Source organism: Phaenicophaeus curvirostris, chromosome 1, assembly GCF_032191515.1.
Source record: "Phaenicophaeus curvirostris isolate KB17595 chromosome 1, BPBGC_Pcur_1.0, whole genome shotgun sequence".
NCBI lineage: Eukaryota > Metazoa > Chordata > Aves > Cuculiformes > Cuculidae > Phaenicophaeus > Phaenicophaeus curvirostris.
In genome coordinates this window covers 41,496,172-41,515,314 of record NC_091392.1, presented here as the reverse complement: position 1 = coordinate 41,515,314, position 19,143 = coordinate 41,496,172, and the positions used below count along the sequence as shown (strand labels likewise).

The 19,143-nt window shown below is 48.5% G+C and overlaps 1 protein-coding gene across 2 annotated transcripts; it reads right to left on the bottom strand.

The window, feature by feature from the left end:
- Nucleotides 1-972: 972 nt before the first annotated feature.
- LOC138719703 (suppressor of cytokine signaling 1-like) lies at nucleotides 973-16,897 on the bottom strand. 2 transcript variants are annotated; one of them, XM_069855035.1, is made up of 3 exons: nucleotides 16,853-16,897; nucleotides 5,068-5,192; nucleotides 975-1,774 (listed from the first exon to the last, which is right to left on the bottom strand). In XM_069855035.1, the coding sequence occupies exon 3, from the start codon at nucleotides 1,706-1,708 to the stop codon at nucleotides 1,025-1,027; it is 684 nt and encodes a 227-aa protein (XP_069711136.1). In that variant the 5' UTR covers nucleotides 1,709-1,774; nucleotides 5,068-5,192; nucleotides 16,853-16,897; the 3' UTR covers nucleotides 975-1,024. The 2 variants fall into 2 exon arrangements, with proteins under 2 accessions (XP_069711146.1, XP_069711136.1); XM_069855045.1 differs by lacking the exon at nucleotides 5,068-5,192 and having other exon boundaries at nucleotides 973-1,774.
- Between the last annotated feature and the right edge of the window lie 2,246 nt (nucleotides 16,898-19,143).

Here is a 19,143-nt window from a genome sequence, read left to right as displayed (position 1 = left end):
CTTCTGTTTAGAAAGTGCTTTACTTGATTACATCACAAGATGAAATAAGTGTCTTGTTTCCAGACAGGACCATTTGTTCAAGGCCTGCTTTTGTCTTTATAAGAAAATCATTTGTTAAATTTCAGTGCCATTACCATATCTTGGCACTAAACTAATCAAGTTTCCAGCACTTCAAGGGAATGAAAATACGGCCGTGTATTCATTGACTTTTAAAAATAAGTATAAAAACATGTTTATTAACATTTTTTTAAAACCCAATATAAAAAATTCTTTGCCTATTCTGAGGCAAAACCCACAAAACCATGTTTTAAGAATCTGTAGATGGCAGCAGCATACTATCAGATGAACATAAAGGGGGCTGGATCCCGTCTGTTTATACCCTCCCAGGGCACATCGGACTCTCCAGACCAGGGTTATCTCTGCAGGAAAACCATGCCCTTAGTAAAACATACTTCATCTGTACTCCCAAAAATCTGTTTGAATAAAGCATTGCAAAAGCTGCACGTGGCTGCAATAGTTTTCCCTCTAGTGCAGACACCGGCTTCTGAAGTGGCAGGTATTGGATTCACGCCGCAAGGAATGAAACGTGCGCTTGTTCCGCTGCGGCTACACAGGTATCTGGTCAGCACAGGGGTCGTGCCCACTGATGCCCCAAGCTGGGCTGCTGTGGGACTGGACTCAGCCACATCATTTCACGAGGATTGATTTGTAGCACAAACAAGGTTAGGCACTTTGGGGTAGAGGAAAACACGTGGCTGATCTGGGAGGACAGGCAACTCAGCTTATAAATTATAAATGGAGCAAAGAGCAGGACTTAGCTGGGGGGAGAAACCTCTGCTCTTCAGGTTGGCTTTACCCAGCCATCTCTGAGGAAGGTGACACAGCTGTCACAGTCAGTGGTTTCAAGCCCTGCTCCCCCTGTCCTTCCCTTCCTCTCCCAGCAGCGAAAACAGCCCCACCGGCACGTGTCCCAGCAGCACAGCCATATAACAGATATCTCCGTTTGTCTCCCACGTGGATGGCATCATCTCCTGGCCCAGGATGGAGAGGGGCTGGCGACCATGCTCCCTTCCGAGCCACTCCTTCCAACCGGAGGTGAGACCATCTCCTCCCTTGAGTGCATTCCCATGGAGCCCTGGAGCCCTGCTCCATCCCCGGTCATGGTGCTGGCAGGGAGGCTCCGGCAACACAGTTCTCGCAGCGTGGGCACTGCCCGGCGGCTCCGGCACAGGGGTTCAGAGAAGACCAGGGGGGTACCCCCCATCTCATCAAAGTGCAAGGGGTTGTTCCGGGTCCCTGCCACCACCAGCTCCAGCAGCCGGACCACGCAGTCTGAAAACCAGTTCTTTAGGCGGAAATAGCCCTCCTGGAAAGAGATTCGAAGGCTGACGGGCCCCGTCGGCATCCGCACGCTCAGGCTGAACAAGCAGTTCCCCTGCGAGCTGTCCCGCACCAAGTAGGTACCGACAGGCTCCCGCTGGAGCTTGGCATGAGCTTCCCCCACGGACAAGGGGCCCCAGTAGAAGTCACTGGCCTGGAGGATATTGAGGGATCGCTCCAGGACCTCCCACTCGCAGCTGCGAAACATCCGGAAACGATCGGGCAAAGTGGGGGGCGCGGGGCTGGGGAGAACGCTCCGATGCTGCCTTTGCGGACGAGAAACAGTGGTGTGAGTGTTGTGCAGATCATCTGGCCTCCCTCTGATCATCTCTCAAAGAGCCCATGGATCCTGGAAAGACGCTGCCTTTACCATGCTTCCTCCTTTGCATCCAGCCTGTGGGACAGAAGGACAGTGAGGCAAACTCAATACCTCCTTCTAACTGGGCAAAAGGAGACACTTCACAAGGAGAAGACGGCAGCAAGAGTACGGAAGGGGATAATGAGGAGTTACGGTATGTCCCTATTGCACAGCTGTAGGGACAACCAAGGAAATACATGCAGGAAGGGCTCCAGCTGGGTCCCCACCAGCGCAAGGCAGCACCTTACAGACCTCTGCATCCACTGGATTTCTGTGATTCACACCCTTCAGTAGGCTGGTTTGAACCTAGCAGATCACCGTCTTTTGAGATTCCCCTCTGTCGGACACTTAAGGGCCTTTCAGAGCAGCCTTGAGTCTGGCAAGGGGAAAGGACACCCCAAACCAGAAGGGAAAAACTTCCCAAAGCAGGGAGTAATTATTTACTTTGTGGCTGAGTTAAGGGTAGAAAGGTTTCCTCACACCTCTCCCACCCTTTCTCCAATAAAGGGGCAGACAACAGGACTTAGAAGAAACAGAAGATAGGAATGAGCCTTTCCCACCAAACCCCATGAATCATTCCCTCATCCCAGAACACACCTGCTTCACTTCATTAGGATAAAGAAAAGGTCTTTGATCAAGACTCCTTCCAGAAATCTTGCACCATCAACTTCAAGGCTGGGATTACCATGAATGAGATCACTTACACCGACACTGCTGACATCCCAGGAACGGTTCTGCTCAGGCCCTTCCAGCCCTTTAATTTGTGTTTCTGCCAGAGGGACATCTCCCCTTGCCAGCAGACAATCCTGCCCTCTCCCCATCACCATCTTTTGCTTATGTGTTGCCTTCAAAGTGCCCCCTCTTACTTTCACAACCCTGCTCCTCATGTTATCACCAGCCTGTTTTCAGAAAAGCAGATCCCTGAACCCAGCGTTGCCATCAGCCATTCCAAGTCATTTTGATTATATTACAAAAAAAAAAAAGGGAACTTTCTGCATGTGTGTTTGTGTATATATATACATACACACAATATATAAGCATAAAACCACAGCCCCAAGCCAGAGGCTCATTCTGTGTGAGAAGCTGAGCTGTTACATACCACTTCCCCAGGCCTGACAAGTCAGTAGCTCACCGCCAAACCCTGCCCTTGGTCCCTTGACACACTCCATTAACCCAATCACACTCGCTGACAGCAGAGCCATGCTCTCAGCAGAACAGACTGCTGAGACACAGCCTGCAGTGGAGGAAGAGACGCGCTTTTCCATTCCCAGCAGTCCTCCTCCACTGCAGACTCCCACAAGCATCACTCCGAGAACCAGCAGCCCACCAGGGAACACGCAGGGACCTGCGGAAGGCTTGCTCCGGAGGGAAGCTTTAGGTTAGGCTTACCTCCTTGGGAGGTTTGCCTTATCTCACATCCTTTGCTGGTTCTTCAAAAGCCTCACACTTGGTTTGGTACTCGTGCCAGCTGGACAGCCATGCAGAACATACTCTGTGCCCAGGGAGAGGACATGAAGCAGCAGGGACAAACATCTTTCCCTTGCATGGGCACAGTAGTTTTGGACAGGAGGCATTTGCCTAGCAATAACTTGCCTAAAGTCATCTTTTCTGTCCTGACATCTCAATACTTAACAGTAATACCAGTAGCGTAGTTGGCAGGCAGGTCTCCATACATGCAGCCACAAACACCCTTTCCAAGAACAGCTTGGGAAGCTTCTCCAGTTTTTAGTCCTTTGCTTTGCTGTCCACAAGCCGCTAACATCCCTGGTACCGCTCTGAATGCTGCTGATCCTGCCCTTTAGCTACGTGTCACCGTGGGAGGGGAATTCCACACTCAGAGAAAGGTGGGAGGGGTAGGAAGGAGTCAATCAAGCTGAGTTTTTTCTTTTCCATTTAGGAAAAAAAAAAAAGGCAGCAGTTGAAAGCTGCTCAGATGGTTCAGCAAGTCAGAATAAATCTTAGGGGAAGCTGATTTAGTGAGCAGAACGTAAGTAAACGCAGTTGCCACGCACAGCGACTAGAGCCATCTATCACCACCAAAAAATCAGCACTGCATGTGCCACAAGAAGCTGTGGGATCTCTGTCCCTTTCCTTCTCCCCTCTGCTGGGTAAGGAAGCTATAGAGCCCTCTGACATTAACTGCTATAGGAAAAGGAGGTCATACTCCCACCAGCTGCCTTCTGGGTTGCAGGTGTAGCCTCAATGGGAGCGAGACGCAGCCTTGCTCCCACCAGCAGCCACTCTTCCCAAACAGTAACTTTGTTTGGGTCCAAAAGGAGATTTTGCCAATCTCCTGGGCCTAGATTGGAAGATTAATTCAACCAGGAATACAGAAGCAGGCAGCTGTATTTCATTTCCAGGCTAGTCTTAAAAATAACAAACAAATAATTTGTTTAAGGCTGTAGATGCTATTTGACAGAAAAAAAATAAACTTGTTTGTCCCAGTTTTCAACCTTGAGTCATTCTCCCAAGTCTTTTAAGAAAAATCCACTGCTACTGGAAGTCTGACTGACTAAGAACTGAGACTGTGTCATGGTTTCGAATTCAAGGTAAATGCAAAAATAGCACCCTCACAATTCATTCACTTGGTTTGAAATCTACATATGGGTCAGAACTTCAGACGGTGTGGATTTGTTTAGCTTCAGTGACCCATTTCCAACAGATGACTGCCTGGCCTGCAGCGCAGTATTAGTTATATTAACGTTACCTCTAGAAATGCTTCCTGATATTTACCTTTCTGTTCACTTTTAATGGGTCAACAGGTCCTACGTGCATGTGGCCTCCCATGTCAAGGAAGATGAGCAGATTCTCGGGATTAGGAATAGCCAGCCCCAGGGATGCAACGGAATACATATGCATAATTACTACTTCTTCTGATTTGCCACAGCAAAATTTGCTTTCCCCTGGCCCTGCTGCAAAAAAAACCCAAAAACCCCAACGCCTAAACACATAACTACCTCTCTACTGCAAGACAGAACAGCGCTTGCAGCCAAAGAAATATACCCTAAAAAGCTGGCGCCCCGCTAATTAAAAGGCTGGATAAGTTTCCCCAGACCTTCTGATTTACTGCAAGTTCAAGGCCTTTTCAAAATAAGTGCTCTTGACACAGGACATTCTGCTTTCCTCCTCACTCACTACACTGGCAAAGCAGCGTTTTTCATATAAGGAGACAATTCTAGCAAACCAGGGGACTGTACGCAGCGTCTGTCGTCAGCCAAGCCAGCCCTGCTCCTCGGGGCTTGACAAGTCTGGCACGTTCAGCAGCAGTTTCAAGTACTCAGCTACGACTTGTTCTTGCACTCTTTCCCAGGACACTTGAAAGAGCTTACCTTTTTAAATTTACCACCCATAAGGATGAGTTTCTGGATGTCAGGCCTGGAAACGGTCACAATTCAAGAGTTCTGATGCAGCACTTGCCAGTTTTTGCAAAGTATTACGTAGGGGCAGATCCATCCTTTGAAAAGAAAGAGACGGCTATCAAACAGGTGACTAAAACCATTAGTTTGCCGTAACGTAAACCTAAAATACAAGAAATGTGGGGACAGGTCCTCTGTCTCAATCTCTCTGACCTGCATTATTGTAGAAGCATGTATACAGCACTTCAGATAATAACAACAATAATCTGTTTTCTTCTGTACTGTTACTATTGCTGCTTCCAATGCCATGATCTGATTAGGTCCAGACGACCTAAGGACAAACGCAGACTTTCAAGTTGCCATCACCTTCTGGAGGGGGGAACCATAAAATCCAAAAATTAAGAGATGATGGCAACAGGAGTAAGCTCAAGGATTCTTAAGGTTAAGGACCTTGACAGCACTGGTGTACGAAAAACTGGACACGAGCCATCAATGTGCATTTGCAGCTCAGAAAATCAGCTGTACCCTGGGCTGCATCAAAAGAAGCGAGGCTAGTAGGTCAAGGGAGGTGATTCTGCCCCTTGCAGAACTGCATCCAGCTCTGGAGATGACAGAACAGAAAAGACACGGACCTACTGGATTGGGTACAGAGGAGGGCCACAAAAACGATCAGATGGATGGAGCATCTCTCTCATAAGGACAGGTTGAGAGAGTTGGCGTTGTTCAGTCTGGAAGAGAGAATGCTCTGGGGAGACCTTATGGCAGGCTTTCAGTATCTAAAGGGGGCTCGTAAGAAAACTGTGTACAGAGTTTTTGGCAGGGCCTGTTGTGACAGGGCATGGGGTAATGATTTTAGACTAAGCAGGGGTAGATTCAGACTTCTATAAGGAAGAAATTCTTCACTGTGAAGGTGGTAAAACGCTGGAACAGGTTTTCCAGAGAGATGGTAGATGCCCCATTCCTGCAAATAATGAAGGTCAGGTTGGATGGAGCTCTAAGCAACCTGATGTAGTTGAAGATGTCCCTGCTCCTGCAGGGGATTGGACTGGATGGACTCTAAAGGTCCTTTCCAATCCAAATTGTTCTGTGATTCGAACAGCAAATCCAGACTTATGCTCAGTGCAACACACAACATTTAGGGTCTCTTATCTGTAACGTCATAGGTAGCCATTACCTGCAGTGATATCTGAACAGCAAACCAGTCCATTCTGGCCTGCACTATTCTTCTGCCCTGCTTTTCTTTCTCACCTCACAGAGGGAAAGCTAAACCTGCTGACCTGGTGGAGCACCAGCCTACCACTTGTGCAATCACATATCACTCAATGGATCCATCAGCAAGCTGAAAAAAATGAAACCAGCCTTTCTGCAGCCCTTCCATAGGCAGCCCCTGTAAGGGCTTCACTTACAGTTAGGCTCTATTACTTAACATCACTTCCCTGCATCCCCCCTAGCTGAGCACACACCCCACAAGCCATGTTGACTCACAGAGAGCAAAACTGCAAGTTACTACACTACACACTCCATTCAGCTTTGACATCTCCATTATCGATTCTGCAGTTCCAGAGCGGTTGGATAAAGGCTGGGATATTTTGGAAAAGTTCTCCCTTTGAGCCCTTGCAGCAGCATCCCCATTACAGGCAGCAGAGCCTGAGCAGACACCTCTTGCTTGCACGTCTGCATCCCACAAAAACGCTCTGCCTACTGATTTGTGGCTGGAAAGGATGTTTCAAAGGAAATCTCGAGCCAGCGTCTGGAAGAGAAACGTCCCTGGTACGAGCCAAGCACGCAGCGCTGTGTTTTCACAGTGGGTCAGCCTGGTTCCCACTGTCTGCCACATGCTGGCACCAGTTTAAACCATCCTGTCACCACCACCACACCAATGTCCCTTGTCATGAACACCCTGCCACGGCCAAGGCGACTGGGGCTGATACAGAAAGGGCTCACGGAGGAGGAAGGGAAAGGCAGGAGAGGCACAGACAGACACATGCCAAAGAGCACAGAGGGAGCTGTGGTTAGGCAAGGAATGTGGTGCAGCTCAGCTAAGAGAACCCATGTCAATCACAGCCAATTTCTCCAACACAAGAAGGCCTAGGAGACCTTGCAGTTCCCTCTGCCTTCTGTGCCACAGCTATAAATAGGGTTTGGTGTGAGGCTGCCATTATGACCGACATGTGAGAGTATATGTGGAAAAAAAGAAAAAAAAAAATCCGCACAACACACACTCACCTCAGACCAAAACTGGTTTTCCCTGTAAAACTAGCATCCAACAACCATGCAATATTTTTTTTTTATATATATATATATGTATACAAATAATAGATAAAATAAGTTGAGGCAGCACACACACTGTGATAGTTCCTGCTTCCATGCAGCTGAGACACAAAGCAGCAGGGTCCTGCACGCAGGCTCTGGGAATCAGCTGCTGGAGACCCTGCAAGAGGACTGGTCTTATCAAACCCTTTCCAAAATTTTGTGGTTGGAGAACACATTTCAAGATCCACAAAAAACCTCCCATGGATCTGATATTTAGGTTTTGTATTTCTTATCACATTTTTCTATGACACGTACTTTCTGTGTTAACGTGACACTTTGCTGAAACAGCCTGAAAGGTTTTTCACCCCAAGAAAACCCACGAGACAGTGATGTTCACCAAATATTCTTCAAGAAAGGGATGTCTGCAACTATGCTTGGCTTCTGCATAATGTGACTCAAAAAAGGATGCGGCAATTTACTAGGAAACCAAATTGCTTTTGCTGGATTAACCAAAGAGCTGGAAGAAAGATCTCATTTTCAAGGTCCCCTCCTCACATCCTGGAAATACTATGCACATTCAGAACGACTTCCAAATGAAACAACCCATTTCTCATGGAAATAGCCCAGTCTGAAACTGTAATCCTGCCATCTCAGAACAAAAGAGAAGCCACGTTGCTTCCCTGAACTTGAAGGCTGCTTTGCAGTAGCCACAAGCAACTACAGCTTGTTCCACAGCAAGTAAAATTAGCAAAACTACCAACTGGCTTCTGGCAAAGGCAACTTCAATTGGACACTGAAATATTTTTTTTCCACCTCTATAACTCAGGAAACAATAATTTAAATAAATTAAACAATAATTTAAAAAAAAGTTAGGAGAGGAAAATCAGTGGGGGTTACTGAAAAGTTTCAAAGCTGCAGCTGAGGGTATCCTGCCATGGCTTAAAGAAAGGAAGTCGTTGTTGCTTATGTCTGGACAGCCCAACAGGATTTTTGGTGAGTGAGGGAAGGCTGGTCACAGTGCTCCTGACCCTTGCAGTTCCATAGCAAGCAGACATACCCGTGAATGTCAGTGCAACAGAGCAACACGAAGCCTCAGCCCTGTGCTCAGCCTGGGAACACAGCCTCCGTGTGGCTGCCTTGCCTTCCATCCTGCCCCACCATCCATCCAGGGAAACAGCCCTTTGGGAAGGCAGCCAGGGCTCTCCCAAGTTTGGGTGAGGAGATGGGAAGAGGAGATGAGGAAGAAGAAGAAAGAGACCAAGCCAACACCAGTCACTCACAGCTGCCTGTGGGAAATGCTCCATCCCATCTCTCTGCTGAGACAGCGATCAGTGGGAAGCGGGTAGCAACGCCCAGGGCTGCATCCATGCATGGGCATGGTTTAGTGTTTGATAGGAATGGTTGGACTTGATGATCCAGTGGGTCTCTTCCAGCCTGGTTATTCTATGATTCTATGATCCTCACCCTCCACTGGGGCAGATCTCTGCATCCACCAGTCATGACTCCACAGCTTCGCAAGCTCCTCGCATCCCCAGACCAGCAGCACAGGTGTGGTTCCTCTGTTCCAGCCTCTCTCAACTGAACTGACTTTTTTTCAGTTGTTCCTGTTTGAGGAAGCAAGTGAATCCCAAGAAGCGAAGGCTGCCAGCAATCCCCGCAATGGCCGTGGCCTCTTATCAAAACCATCACATTTAGCAGGAAAGGAATTCAGAGAACAAGCTAGCTGTAAGAAACGAGCAACATCTGCAGCTAAAACTGGTTCAGTATCATAATCAGAACTAGGAGAACTAGGAGAACATAATCAGAACTAGGAGAAGACTCCCAGGCGCTTTAACCAACATGAGCCAGAGCACAGAGGCACCGGGGGAGAAACCCTCCCTTGGTTCTTAAGAAGGACTGGCTTCAGAAGTACCAGCTGCTGCGCCTTCAGAGGAAGGGGTGAGGGTCACAAAGCACAAAAGCACCACAAAGTTTTATAATGGGGAATTTCCAGCATACGAAATAAAGAAACTAGTCCTGAGAGTCAAAAGTGAAAAGAAAAAAAAAAAAAAATCAAGTCATGAGAGGTTATTTAGGAAATCTTAAAGCGACAGAGCATGCACACCTCCCAGAAGCAATGGAGCAGAGACACTGCCTGGCTAAGAGGGACAACACGGGTCACACCTCTGGTATTATTAGCTGTAGCTGCGACAGCTTGCCAGGGCCTCTGCCATGGATCAGAGGCACCAAATATACACACTACAAAACCACAGCCCCTGCCCAAATCTCTCTACAACCCCAATCATCCTTCAGAAGATGAAAAGCTACCCCTGGCGGAGTTGATATAAAGGAATATAAATTACTGACGGTAGGGAACAAATTTAAATGAGGATGGCTGTCATGAAACTGAGACAGCAGGTAGGCAAGATAAACAAAGCAAAACACAGAAAACAAATGGCATTTTCACTTTGTCAGAAATCCTCTGGGGAATCATTTAGTTCACTGGGATACCAGCAAGTGGGGATGAGGACACTGCAGAAAAGCTGCATAAATGAGCAGACAGTCTGGTTTTTCTTGCACAGGATGCTGTGGAGATTCCCCAGTATCAGATGCTATTTAACCTGAGGAGGGGAGAAAGGGGGTGCTCAATCAGAGGAGAAAAGTGACATTACAGAGCAGGAAGTCAGTGGACACAGTGGTCTATACCCAGAGATTTTGACGGAATTTGGAAACAGCTCGTTAAGGTGCAAAAAGAGACGCTCTCTCAAACAAACCAGCTGGTTCTACCAATTGCCAGAGGGCTGCAAGTGTTGTAAGGAACATTTATTTGACAGTCACTGCAAAGGCAGGAGTAGCACATGGCTACCTGAGTGTGGGGGAGCCCTGGAAAGGGCTTTCCATCAGAAAGATGGTATCTGAAACAGCAACAGCTGCCAGGACATGCCTGGCGCTTCTCTAAAGCCTCCATGCCACAAGCACATCAAAAAGTGAGATGTGGCAAAGTGCCAGCAGCACCCCAGGACCTGTAAAGCAGATTGACAGAAGATAAGGAGCGGTCCCTCCCCGGGGTGATGGGAAGTGGAAAAGGGATGTCCTGAGGAAACCAAGGCATTTCAGCCCCTGCACATCTGATCACATCTCTGCCACCCTCCCAACCGCTGCATCTTTTCCCTGAATCAACTCAGCCCATTTGGCAGAGCATCTCCTCCCTGCTGTTCAACAGGCTGCTGGTTACAAATACTCCAAAACCTCCCCCAGCTCAGGTGCAAAATGCTCCCTCCCCCCTGCCCATGCAAACACAGATCTTGACTCAGTTGCCTTTCTAGACATCTTCTCCTGTGGTCTTCAAGCTGCCATTGCCCATGACACCTCTAACATGATGGGTTTAACTTCGCCCCTCCAACAGGCACCTTCAAGCCTCAAGGTATTTAAATCCAGGCAGCCAGCTGGAAAAGTGATGAACCTCCCTCCAACCCCTTCCCAGAGCAAACAGTGACAAAATCTCAGTCTCTGCAGGCCGGAGAAGGCAGAGAGGTCGCTCAAAATTCGACAGACTGGCAAGCACCAGGAGGCTAGGTGAGACTCTGCCCTCACAAATGCAAGTGGATGAAGACTTGTAGGAAAACAAACTGGGTCTATATTTCAAAGAACAATAAATTAAGTGGCACAGCCAATGAATGAGCCAAGCAACCGTGCTGAGAGTTCATTAAGGAAAGCTCTAGCTCTGAATGCAAAAGCAGCCTTTGAGAAACAAGAAGCAAACACAAGCATGAGGTTGCAAAATGTCACCACCTGAGAAAACGTGTTCAGTTCCAGTCACCTTAAAGGCAGAGCTGAAACAAAGGGGCTGGGCCTAAAGACGGGTGATAAGAAGTCACATGTAAGTGCTCAGACAGAAGGGACTGGGGAAACTTCCCTCTCAGCTTACAGAGCAGACAGATACAAGAGGATACAAGAGAAAGATACAGCACAACTGGGCCGCTTCTTTTATGTTCTTTCATAAAACTAGAAGAGAGGAAGTTCAAAGGTGACCAAGACTGAAAATAACTGATTTTAAGACTCATAAAAGGAAAAACTCCAGTCACAAAGACATCAAAACGCTGCTGGTGGGGAAAGTGAGGGAGGTGATCTGAGGAGTCTCATTTCTCAACTTTCTCAAATGTCTCTGCTATCCACCATCCCATACCTTACCAGACCTTAGACAGAGGCATCCAGAAGCAAAGGGCTGAGGTTTTTTAGTATCACCTTTTAAAGCCACCTCTTAAACATCCGAACATTACAAGAGACTACAGGGAGCCCGGCACAAGGCATAAACTTCCTTTAGTTGTGCAAAATTGAAGAAGCAAACAAGGATGTATAAAGTCACTACAAGTAATCAACTATGGACCTGCTGCAGAGTATTTAAAGCAGCTCAGTCTGTTTTTTCCTCACTTTTAAATGTCTATAAAGAACACCATCTCTTGCTTTTACAGGCTGACTGGAATATTGGTGAGAACCTACACAAATGAGCCGTTTCATTGATTACTGCTAAAACAGCCCTCAATCCGAAATGGCTGCAGTAATGAGGTTGGAAAGAAACATTCCCACTGTCTCGGCATCCCCTTGAGTGGGGCTCTTGGTCCATTGTGTCACCCAGCCAGGCCTCAGAGGATGAACATAACTTCTTGCAGGGGGGGTCAGGACAATGTTTCCTCATCTGTGCCTTCCCTCCTTCCACGTCCCAAAATCTCACACCAGAAAACAAAGAAGAACTCAAATGTGCATGAAGAACAACATTGCCGATCTGTCAAAAAGTGTCATCAAAATGCAAGATCATCAAAAGATCCTGTGGGCATCTATGGACATCAAGAGTAGCACGTGGACCAAGGTAAAGTAACAAGTGATAGAACAAGAGAAAATGGCCTCAAGTTGTGCCAGGGGAGGTTTAGATTAGACATTAGGAAAAATTCCTTCACCTAAAGGGTTATCAGGCACTGGAACAGGTTGAGTCCTCATCCCTGGAGGTATTTAAAAGACAGATAGATGAGGTGCTAAGGGATATAGTTTAGTAGTAGACAGGTAGATTGGACTTGATGATCTCAAAGGTCTTTCCCAACCAAACAATTCTATGAAGCCTATGCCAACTCTTGCCCTCCCCCCGCCCAGCTCTAGCAAGGCACTTAGTGGCACAGATTGCAGAACAGGAATAGAGATCTTTGACATATTCCAACTGCTACTAGCCACGCTTATTTTCTTCCCTGACTGTCTTAGCCTAAGTTTCCAAATAAACTTTCCTACCAAGGAAGTACAAAAGCAGATCCAAACTGTTTCTGACTGCAGAACCACATACACACACAAACACACACACACACAAAAACCCCCTTGTTGCACAAGCCACAGTCTGAAGTCAAAATTTTTCTCCAGCATTTACAGGGAGTGTGGGGGAGGACAAAACCTCTCTGCAACAAAGGCGACTGAATGCTGCCAGCTTAACCCAATTTTGCCCACCACAGTTCACCCGTAAAGCTAAAAGCAGCCAATTTGCAAACTCAGTATCGGTGCCGTTCGATTCTTTCCCTTGTACTTTGCATGTGTTTGCGAACAAGCAGAAGCACAGAGAGCACATGGGGAGCAGGAAGGGAGAAGGCAGAGAGAATGTGCATTATCAAAATACCTTGAGAGCAGTTCTTGGAAATGTGCAGCCTGCAAGCCTGTATCAGACACTCATTTCCTGTGAAGCACACACAGGCCTTTTCATTTCTCCTCTGAAGAGGACAAAAATAAGGGGGCAGCTCTAAAGTCTCCAAAGACACCACAAAACCAGCATTTAGTGATTTTACTAAAATCAAAATAACATTTTTATACTATTAATTACCTCTCAAACAGAAGCAGAGATTCCCAGAAGTTTAGAAAAGTAGGGCTATCAACATTTCTCACTTCTAAATCTTAACTTGAAATCTTGCACTTGGCAGGGGGGGAAATGTATTTTACTCTAGTCACTTTGACCGCTCACTAACACAAAGCCACTAAATCCTGCTACAAACACCACTGCACTTTTGGGTTGTTGGGTTTTTTTTTAAGTTCTGGGGCCATTTTCAGCAAAATGGTGAGCTAATAAATACCTTACTCAGGCAGAAGGCTGCAGGACATGCACAAATGCAAACCAGAAGAGCAGGCAGTAGTGAAGTAAACCGACAGCACAGAAAAGGGTATATTGATATCACATCTGCCTTCTGCCTCTCCTTACATGCAATCAAGTATCTAACTAACGTAGCACTAATTTGCATTATTTTAAATAAATATATGATGCTTCCTAATGACCCACACGCTTAACACCCTTATGCTGTAGAAAGGTATCATTCCTGCATGGCATACTCAGCTCTTGTCCCATCCATGTTTTCACTTACAGAAAGAGATGCAGGTGGCCACCTCTCCTGGCTTTTGGCAAGCACTTCTAGCTGACGTCTGCAGTGGCCTGGAATAAGCAGCTCATGAACATCCTACCACCCCACAGCTTTTATTAATGTAACTACAGCATCAATCTAACCCAAACAATGTCATATTTAAGTACCGGTACTGTTTGCTGCTGGCCAACCTAAGGTATGAGAAACCAGGAGAGAGAAGCCTGTGGGTGCTAGGGGGAGATGTGGATGGCAAGGAGCTGCAGGGAAAGACTTGGAGGAAAGAGTGAAACCCCAGCAGGGACGGAGAGAAAAAGAAACAAAGGAAGAAACGCAGCTCCAAAGGCAAATTTTCTCCTTTGTTTCTCAGCAATGCAACCACAGTATTAGTGGGAACAACTAAGAATTTACACCACCCAACTCCAGCTCTATCCTTGCGCAAACTGACCACCAGCTTCACAGAAATCCCAGCTGGATTGAGAGCAAGAGGCACTGGCTGTACGTTTGAAGCCGTCATCTGCAAACTGAATTTGGCCCTGTCTGCGCAGGCACAGCACAGACACACAACTGGGGGGTTTGCAGAAGCTCAGCATTTCCCTAGTGCACCACTATGCCTGGTTTTTGGAATTCCAGCAGAGTTTACCTGTGCCTTCCGATGCAATCTTAAACAAAAGCCCCATGCTGCCTCTAAATCCCACTGCATTTAATTAAGTGATAAGCAAGCCAAGTTATTGAGGGACACTCCACATACTGAACGACAAGGAACACAGACATAACAAAGGCCCAGATCCCAGTCTAGCTCAGGAAAAGATGGGAACCTGTGTGGGAGGTTGGCATCCCAGTAATCCCATGGGTTTGTGCCCAAGAGCCTTCCACTCTGGAATTCACACTTCGACAACTAAGTTTTAAATCGCATACCCAGCAGAATCGCTCACGAACACAGAAACAAAGCTTGGCTTCATCCACAGCCACTGGCCACATCTCATCGTAACTTGATGCAACCAAGACCAACATTATGTGATAATGGAGCCTCAGTTCCACAAACTTCTGTGCGTGTGCATAATTTTTAAGCACGTGACCATAGCCCTGCTGTGACTGAATGGGCCATTTGCTGTTCCCGCAGCATCTGAACTGCAGTCCCAATTGTTTGGAGAGAGGAGATATGTCTGCAAACCCCCTCAAGGGCACAGTCAATAGAGAATGAAACATCAGGAAACCGGAATTATCTCTGATCCCACCCCATTTCACGGAGTTGAGCATGGTCAGCATGTGACTGGGTTTTTCATTTAAGTTCTCTGAGAGCTGCAAGGACTAGAACTAGAAAACGGCACTGTCTGGACCACATAGCCCTAAATAGCAGCTTGCTAACAATACTCTTTACCCTCAACTTTCCAGAACAATGCTCAAGCCACATCCCCCTTCTTCACCCAGGCAGGGGAAAAAAAAAAGCCAGGGATATTAATTTAACATTCTTGAGTTCCTCTCAGTTACCCCAGTTTTCATCCAGATCCTGTTCCTAAGTCTCTACTGAGCAGGAAGACATACACAAACTAATTTGTTTTTTTTTAAAAAAAAAAGGATCCGAAGAGCAGCACAAGCTGAGGTTTTAGGTGGTAACTATTCCAAAATTCTCAGTAAGAGCGTGTGTGTTTGTGGGAAAAAATGAGTAGCGGATCCTACATGGCTGCAAGCACCATGACTCAGATTGCATACAGAAGGAGGTTTTAGCGATAACCTTTGCTTTTGAGAGGCACCCAGCACCGATCTTCTGAGAAAAGGCAGGTGTCAGGCTGCGTTCTGACTGTACCGAGTCTGGAGGATGGCGAGCTCTTCTGCCTTTCAAGGGCAACTCCAGAGGGCACCTACACTCCTGGTTCACGGTTACTCCGTTTCCCCGTAAAGCCTTCTATTCCGGCAGGCAGCTTGCTCTTCCAGCAAACACTAAACATAATGCCCCGCATGCAGCTTCTCCAGCGGTTTGTGCGAGGGGAAAGAAATGTCGCGGAGACCAAGTTACCAGCTCCCTGGAGTGAGGCGGATGCTTCCCTACAGACCCAGCCGAGTCTTTACACAACATGCAGGTTTCACTTTAAAACAAGCATCTCCCTGCCCTGATGCCGTGGGCAACACTTTGATGGCAGGACAAGTCCCATGGAGCCCTCCCAGGCTGCTCCCCACCCCCCAGGTTGCTCCCAACCACCATCCCCCAGACTGCTCCCCACCAGCACTTCAACCCCAGGTTGCTCACCCCCCACCCCCGCCCAGGCTGCTCCCCACCTCCACCCCAGGTTACTCACCACTCTCCAAGTTACTCACCGCCACCATCCCCCATTGCTCCTCAACCCCTCAGGCTGCTCACCACCACCTCCACCCCTAGGTTGCTTCCCAGACTCCAGGCTGCTCCCCACACCCCCCCTCAAGGCTGCTCCCCGCCTCGACCCCAGGTTGCTCCCCAATCCCTCAGGCTGCTCACCACCACCTGCACCCCAGGTTGCTTCCCACCCCCACCACACCCCTCAAGGCTGCTCCTCGCCTCGACCCCAGGTTGCTCCCCAATCCCTCAGGCTGCTCACCACCACCTGCACCCCAGGCTGCTCCCCACCACCAGCTCCCAGGTTGCTCCCCAGCCTCCAAGCTGCTTCCCACCACCACCACCACCCACCACCCCCCAAAGCTGCTCGCCACCTCCACCCCAGTTTGCTCATCACCACCAACCCCTAGGCTGCTCACCATCACCTCCACCCCAGGCTGCTCCCAAGAACAAGCCTCCAGCTTGCTCCCCAGCCTCCACGTTGCTCCCCACCACCCCCCACCACCCCCCCAAGGCTGTTCCTCACCTTGACCCCAGGCTGCTCCCCATCCCCCAGGCTGCTCCCCACACTCCAGGCTGCTCCCCACACTCCAGGCTGCTCCCCACCCCGACCCCAGGCTGCTCCCCCGCTCCGTGCCGGCAGGAGGCTGCGGGCACCCCCCTTCCCCAGCCGCATCAGCCTCCGCCTCCCCGCGGGACCGGCCCGAGCGGAGCCCGCACCTCTCGCCCTCGTGAGGAGCCAAAGCGGGACCTCAGGAGGCGAGACAGACGGACAACCCACACTTCCACCCCACCCCCCCAAAAAAAAAACCACCCCAGTTTTGTGTTCACTTACTCTCGGCACCCCCGGTGCGAGCGAGCGCTCAGTGCTGGGGCGAGCCCGGCCCGGCCCCGAAGCGAAACCGGAGCGAGTCCGGCTCCCCGCCCCGCAGCCCTCGCCCCGCGGAGCGGAGCGGAGAGAAAAGGAGGGGAGGGGAGAGCAGAGGGGAGGAAACCCCCCAAGAGCTTCTTTTCCGAGGAAGGAGCCACGGGGGAGGGGAAGGGGAGGGGTTTCTCCCTCCTCCCCCACCACCCCGTCTTTCCACGGCGTGGCTTTTGCAAAGGGGGGGAAAAAAGTAAGAAAATAAAAAAGAAAAGTAAAGGAGAGAAAAGTTTTCTTGGGAAAAAAAAAGTTGGATGGGTCGAGGGAAAGAGAGAACAAAAAGAAGCAGCGGCAGCCCCTCGGGGAGCCCCACCGGGAGGCAGCGCAGCATCCAGAAGACAATTTTTGCATCAGGAGAACTGTTAAACTTCGGAACGATCTCCTCAGGGAAGCGGTGGATTCATCTGCACTGGATGCTCTTAGGTGGACAGGGTGCTGGGCAGTCTCGTTTAAACTAGAGAGCATCTCCAAGAGGATGGAGACTCCCTAAAAAGAGAGTCACATGGAAAAGACAAGGAGGAATGGGTGTAAGTTGCTTCTTGGGATATTCCAATTGGACGCAGAAAACAATTTTTCACCATGAGAACAGTTAAATATTGGAACAATCTCCCCAGGGAAGCGGTGGATTCCTCTACCCTGGATGCCTTTAAGGCTCAGCTGACCCATCTCATTTAAACTAGAGAGCACCTAAAAGGTTGGACCAGGTGATCCTTGAGGTCCCTTCCAACCTGGCATTCTATGATAAATAGTGCACTACGTGTTGCATACCATAAGTACATTACTGCTCAAAGAGAGCAGACATAATAGGAGAAAAGATAAACTTGGGAATTCAGTACAAACCCCGTAACCGCTAAAGGCCTAGCCTGCAATTAGGCTGTTACTTGGTTGCCCCATCGGAGCTCTCATTCACTCATATACTTTCTCCGGATCCTGGCGAGACTGCTGCGCACGTTTCCCGGTGCGCGCATGCCAGGTGAATTGCCCTGTCGGAAAAGCTGAATGCAAACAGCGAACACAGACGTGCTCTGGCTGCTCTGCACCAGCCCAGTGATGCAAAGCAGCTGTAGCTCCGGGTTGAGCAGCTGACGAGAAGAGCTTTACAGCTGCTTTGCATTGCCAGGCAGCACAAAGCAGTCAGAAACACTCCACTGAATCTGTGCTGCAGCCTTGCCAGAAGTTCCACTGAGTATTGAGGGATCGGTTCTTGTTTTTTCTTTCAACCAAGCATGAAGATGCTGCTGACCACAGAAGAATGTCTGAACTTCTCTAAGAGTCTGGGCAAAGCGCTTCATTTTTTTTTCAGGGAGGTTTCAGTGGGAGGACCTGCCACTGGAGCCTTAAATCACAGCAGAGATGCAGTGCTCATCTGTTCCATTTTTGGTTTTTAAGTAAGTTTGTCACACTTTTCTTTGTATTTCTGGATGGCAGCTTCCAAAATATCCTGTGGTTTGCTTTACAGTCTCTTAGCAGGGAGTCCGTTTCCCTCTGTGCATATTTATAGCATTTGTTGGGTGACTTCATAGACTCTACTAGCCACCTTGCCTTAACATTTAACGGACTAGTCTAATTATGCCTTTTATTCTTCCTCTTCATCTTTGCAAGAAGTAACAACAAATCTCACTGCTCGGAGATCATTCATGGGTCTCGCTCTTCTCTCTCTCATCCACTTGAAACTGTGCTCTAGAAGTAGTAACAGCTGAAGTGTATTCCAGCAATCCTCTTTGGGAATAAAAGCTGGTGAGACATGTCATGATGGCACCATTGGCCACAAATTTCCAAAGCTCAGACTCAACTCAGAGGAACCAAAACGTGTTCAGGGTCAAGGTGCCTCTGAGATGGCTTCATTATATGAGGAAAACACAAGGATGCCGGAGTAACTTTGCATCCTGTGATGTAGAGGAGACAGCAAGCAAGCCAGCTTTGTTAGTGCTGCATTTCTTCACTGCTAGCCTGAAACCAAGCCTGGATGTGTTCAAGGTGAAAAACAAGCCCTGCCTTTAGTGAGTTTTCTTAAGAAATAAAGAACCCAGAGAGCCCCCGCTCCCTTACCACTGGATTACTGTTTTTTCCCCCCAACTGCTTTTGGCACATGGATAGGCATGTGAAAGACTCTGTCTGGTGACAGTGAGGACACAAGCAGGCTAATGGTCCTGCCATGTGCAACCAGCTTTGAACGCTGCCCGCTGGTGCATCTCTGGATCCAC

Coding starts and splice junctions, on each gene's coding strand:
- LOC138719703 (XM_069855045.1), bottom strand. CDS start 1,708: ATGATCAGAGGGAGGCCAGATGATCTGCACAACACTCACACCACTGTT.